General features: G+C 53.2%; 1 protein-coding gene across 1 annotated transcript in view; it reads left to right on the top strand.

Annotated features, from left to right (window-relative positions):
- Positions 1-1,365: 1,365 nt before the first annotated feature.
- LOC132901769 (uncharacterized) overlaps positions 1,366-5,604 on the top strand; it is a 6,458-nt gene continuing 2,219 nt past the window's right edge. Inside the window, exon 1 of the mRNA XM_060953469.1 lies at positions 1,366-5,604. This exon is cut by the window's right edge and continues 2,219 nt beyond it. Coding sequence (XP_060809452.1) covers positions 1,366-5,604 — 4,239 coding nt within the window.

Here is a 5,604-nt window from a genome sequence, read left to right as displayed (position 1 = left end):
CCAAAAAAGTCATGGACCACCTAGAACGACTCACCAGTACCGTCGGATCTCTGGTAACAGAAATCCACTACCTTAAAGGCGACACCATCAGGGAAAAAGGAGAGACTGCTCCCCAATCTCAATCTCCAGAGCAGCAGCGACAGGAAGAACCCTCCTATAAAGAGCTTAAGGAGGAAGTCATTGAGCTGCGGATGGACATGGAGCGGATGCTTCAAGAAGTCCGCAGCCTCAGACTTGTCTCGAAGGAGGAGATTGGGGAGGAGATCCGCGAAGTAACAGCTCCCCTGATGACCAAAGCCAATAAAATACTGGACGGGGTCGAAGAGGTGAAGGACGTAACCCAGGCTAACTCTGCACACGGCACAGACGCCCGCCAAGGTTTGGGGACTGAGCTGGCACTGGCGGATACCGCCGCACACCTGGAAGGGATTCTAAACCCGATCAGGGCGGAAGTGTCCGAGATTGCCACAAACAGTCGCCGAACGATGGAGTGGTACAACTCAACCATAAAAAATGTCCCCCTTCCTGCCAAAAACCCGCAGCTGAGCAGAACCTATGCTGCGGTAGCGCGAAGCGTACCACCCAAGCCGACCAAAAACCCGAACCACACACTGATTGTCTCTAGCGCCGACCCCAACAACACGGGCGAGAAGGTTCTAGAGGCAATCACAAAAACGCTGGACTTTAAAAACACCGGTGTGGTAGTGGATCGAGTGAGGAAGGCTCGAAACAGCAAGATCTTGCTCAGCTGCGAGAACAAGGAAGACGTAAACCGGCTCAAACAACAAATAAAGACAAACTCGGCGTTAAAGGTTCAGGAGGCGAAACCGCAGAACCCGCTCGTAAAGGTCAACAACGTGATGGCATACCTCAAGGACGAAGAGATGGTCGAGCACATAAAGGCACAGAATAAAAAGTTATTTGAAGACTTGCCTGGCGACCACCAACACATCCGTCTGAGGTACCGAAAGCGAACGAGGAACCCGCTACAGTGCCATGCAGTACTCGAGGTAGCACCTCTACTCCACAAGCGCATGCTAGAGGCGGGGGCGGTCCACATAGCGATCCAAAGGAGAACCGTGGAAGACCAGTCCCCGCTAATACAGTGCGCCAAATGCCTTGGATACGGACATCCCAAGGCACTCTGCCGGGAGTCGGCGCAGTATTGCAATTACTGCGGCGGCGCCCACTCTTGGCAAGAGTGCAAAACAAGGCTGGAGGAAGGACCACCAAGGTGCAAGAACTGCAAAGACGCCAAGGCACAGAACGTCTTCCCGCACATGGCATTCAGCGACGAATGCCCGGAGAGAGAAGTGTGGGATAGACTAGCGCGTTCCAAGATAGCGTATTGCTAAAGGCAGCCACATGAATGGACCTGGCGCTCCCGGAGAGGAGACAGGGACGAAGCTGGGAATTGTACAAATCAATCTCCAGCGCTCCAAGATAGCCACAGCCGAGCTACTCAAAGTAGCAGAGGAAAAGGGAATCGCTATCGCTTTGGTGCAGGAACCGTACACCGGATCCAGCGGCAGAGTGAAGCAGTACCCCGGCACTAGAGTAATCCAGTGCTCCTCGAACATCAGCAGCCGAAACCCGGTAAAAGCAGCGATATACGTATTCGGGGACCAGTTTAGGATCACACATGATCCACAGCTGGTGTCCGAGACGGAGTCCGCAGCGGTACTGGAATCAGGCAGCTTCAGGCTTGGAGTAGTCTCAGTATACTTCGACGGGACAGCCGATATAGGTCCTTACATTGCGCGAACCAAGGCAGTATGCGAATCGCTCAACACGCCTAACGTATTACTGGCGGGAGATGTAAACGCCTGGAGTCACTGGTGGGGCAGCGAATCCGAGAACGAGAGAGGGACGGAATACTGCGCTTTTATCAACGAAATGGAATACCACATCCTCAACACCGGAAACACTCCGACCTTCGAAGTCTGGCGAAGAGACGTGCTATGCACCAGCATAGTAGACGTGACAGCGTGCAGCCCTTCACTGCTGGGAAAGATCAGGAATTGGAAAGTCGACAGAGCGCTGATCACATCAGACCATAACGCCATCACGTGCACACTGGAGCTAGGAGTGCGGCTGCAACATGCGGCAGCCCCTACTACCAGAGTATACAACACCAAAAAGGCGAACTGGTCGGCGTTCGACGAGACACTCCTGTCTTTACTAGCGGAGAGGAACATCACGCCCGCCGGAGTAGAAGAGGTAGTGTGTGGAGAGGAAATGGATATCCTGACAGATGCCTACACAACAGCAATTCGGGAAGCGTGCGAAAGCTCGATACCGAAGATAGGCAAAAAGCGCAGAGGTTCCCCCTTCCCTTGGTGGACGGAAGAGATTGAACAGCTCAAAAGGGATCTCGTTCGTAAGAAGAAGAGGATCAAGAACGCTGCTCCCCACCGGAAGGAACACGTGCTGCAAGAGTACAATGAGGCCAAGGCGTTATACGCCAAGCAATCTGCCGAGGCCCAAACTCGGAGTTGGAAGGAATTCTGTACGAAGCAGGAGAAAGAGAGCATGTGGGACGGAATCTACCGTGTCCTCAGGAAAACATCAGGTAGAAAAGAGGAGCTACTGCTTAGAGGACCGGATGGAAAGACTTTGGATCCCAAGCAGTCGGCAGTGCTACTAGCGAACACTTTCTACCCTGACGACACGGTGGAAACCGACACCCCGCACCACACTCAACTCCGGAAAATTGTACAAGAAACACCTCAAGAGAGGTTGGGAGAATTGAAAGAGGATGACCCGCCATTCACCGAAGCCGAACTGGAGGCCGTGCTGCAAGAGCAGAACCCCAAGAAGGCACCGGGACCGGACGGATTCACCTCGGACATCTGCGCCAGAGCGATCCGCTGCTCACGGGATGTGTTCATGGCGATAGCCAACAAGTGCTTAGCCATCTCCTACTTCCCCAAACAGTGGAAAATCGCACATGTAGTCATTCTCAACAAACCGGGCAAAGAAGATTACACCAGCCCGAAGTCCTATCGCCCTATAGGCCTGTTATCAGTGCTAGGGAAAACGTTAGAGAAGCTTTTTGTGAGAAGACTACAGTGGCACCTACTCCCAACCCTCAATCCAAGGCAGTACGGTTTCTTGCCGCAACGCGGAACAGAGGACGCTCTCTATGACCTGATCGGGCACGTCAATGCGGAAAAGGAAGCGGGGAGATCCGTGTTGATCGTGTCACTGGACATAGAGGGGGCCTTCGACAACGCGTGGTGGCCGGCTCTAATGAACCAGCTGAGGCTCAGACGCTGCCCCAAAAACTTATACCTGATGGTGGACTCATACCTCAAGGACAGAAAGATAGTCGTCAACTATGCGGGAGAAACCAGCGAAAGGGATACCACGAAAGGATGTGTTCAAGGCTCCATCGGGGGCCCCACCTTCTGGAACATTATCTTGGATCCCCTCTTGCATAGGCTATCGTCAGAGGAAGTTTACTGCCAGGCGTTCGCAGACGATGGAGTTCTGGTGTTCTCCGGTAAGACCGTAGAGGGAATGGAGGATCGCGTCAACAGAGTATTGGAGATGACGGTAGAGTGGGGGAAGGAAAACAAGCTGAACTTCGCAGCACACAAGACGCAAGTCATGTTGCTGACAAAAAAACTGAAGTACACCCCCCCCCATATCACCATGTCCGGAACGACTCTGACTCTGGTCGACGAGATTAAACTCCTAGGACTCACCATAGACAGGTGGCTCAACTTCAACACTCACGTGCGAAACATCTGCACAAAAGCGGCCAGCATCTACAAACAACTGACATGCGCCGCGAGAGTCACCTGGGGACTGAACACAGAAATCATCAGAACCCTGTACGTTGCAGTGATAGAACCTATCGTAACGTATGGGGCCTGCGCATGGGCAAAAGCGTCTGAGAACATCACAAACAGAAAAGCGCTAGACACACTCCAGAGGGGTTTCGCGCAAAGGATCTGCAAGGCATACAGAACAACGTCACTGCCGGCAGCGTTAATCCTAGCGGGAATCCTACCGCTCGATCTCAGAATCCAGGAAGTTGCGTCCCTATACGAGGCGAAGAAAGGGCTCTCCGTCGATTTCCTACCACCGCATCGTAAACTCGAGGAGATTGTTAAAGCCAAAGATTTACCACACCCGGCTTCTCAAATCGAACTAGAGTACACTCTACTCGAGGATATGACAGATGCCACCCAAACTGCCCTTCAGATTACTGGCCCACAGGTGTATACCGACGGGAGTAAAATGGAGGGCAAGGTGGGAGCGGCACTAACGTGGTGGGAAAGTGGGAAGGAGATACACAGCCAAGTCTTCAGCCTGGACCCCACGTGTACCGTGTTCCAATCTGAATTGTATGCACTCCACAGGGCGGTGTCCAGAGCGCTGGAGAGCGAAGAGGAAGCGATCAACATCCTTAGCGACTCAAGATCGTCGTTGGAATTGTTGTGCAGTACTCGGCTCACCCATCCTCTGGCAAAGGCTATCAGAGAGAGCATAGCAGTAATACGGTCGCGAGGGAGAAGGGTTCGCCTGTTCTGGCTCAGAGCCCACGTGGGCACGGCAGGAAACGAAAGGGCGGACGAGCTTGCCAAAGAGGGAGCCTCGAAAGAGAATCTCTCTCCCGATTACGCAGAAGTCCCGCTGTCATACGTCAGAAGAAAGATCAGGGAGGAATCTATTGCCAGATGGCAAGACAGATTCGATACTGCCTCCCAAGGTGCGGTAACGAGAACGTTCTTCCCCGATGTAAGTAAAGCTTACAGCTTCGTGCGAGGAACGAATCTAAACCACCTGCACGTTCAAATTCTGACGGGTCACGGCGGCTTCGGAGAATACTTGCACCGGTTCAAGTTGAAAGACAGTCCCGGATGCGAGTGCGACCCGAACGTCAGCGAATCGGTATGGCACATAATACTCGACTGCCCCAGGTTTCAAACTGCCCGTTACAACCTGGAGTGTGTCTGCAACCAAAAGTTGGGAAGGGAAGTGCTGAGCGATCTGCTCCATAACAAAAGCACAAAGGACCACTTCCTCAAATACATCGAGGAAGTCGCAGCAATCGCAACAAAGCGCAACAAGGCCACGGCTGGCGAGGCGCAACCCTCCTCGAACACACAAACACAAACACAAACACAAACCACACACACACAAGGGCAGCAGTGCTCATTTGGCAGCGAAGACCTATTGCCAAATCTCTTGCACTCAGCCGAGGCCGGCAAGCCCAGGCTCAGGGTCCGAGGAGTTGCCATGTTCATGAACAACAACTCGGAACGAGTGGGAGTGGCCTTCTGCAACGACAGGGCGAAGACAAACGTCTACATCTCACCGGGACTCGGTCTCCTATTGAACGGAAGCACAAGCAAAACTACCATGCGTCGTAAAATCTACGACGCCTTACCAACGGTATCAGTGGGGGGTCAGCGGTGTCGGATAGTGCGGAGGAAGAACAAAACCATCGCACTGTTCGCCACTGACGACAACTCCACAGCCTTCCAGAAGGTATGCAGCGTGCTGAAGGACATAGGGAACTGGAGAACGGGAGATACTCACACTCCTAAAGTGCTAAGCGTGGACGTCATGGCAGTGTCTCACCACACGGGC

This window comes from Amyelois transitella, chromosome Z (genome assembly GCF_032362555.1).
Source record: "Amyelois transitella isolate CPQ chromosome Z, ilAmyTran1.1, whole genome shotgun sequence".
NCBI lineage: Eukaryota > Metazoa > Arthropoda > Insecta > Lepidoptera > Pyralidae > Amyelois > Amyelois transitella.
The sequence above is the reverse complement of the archived record's forward strand: the minus strand, read 5'-3'. Positions and strand labels throughout refer to the sequence as shown.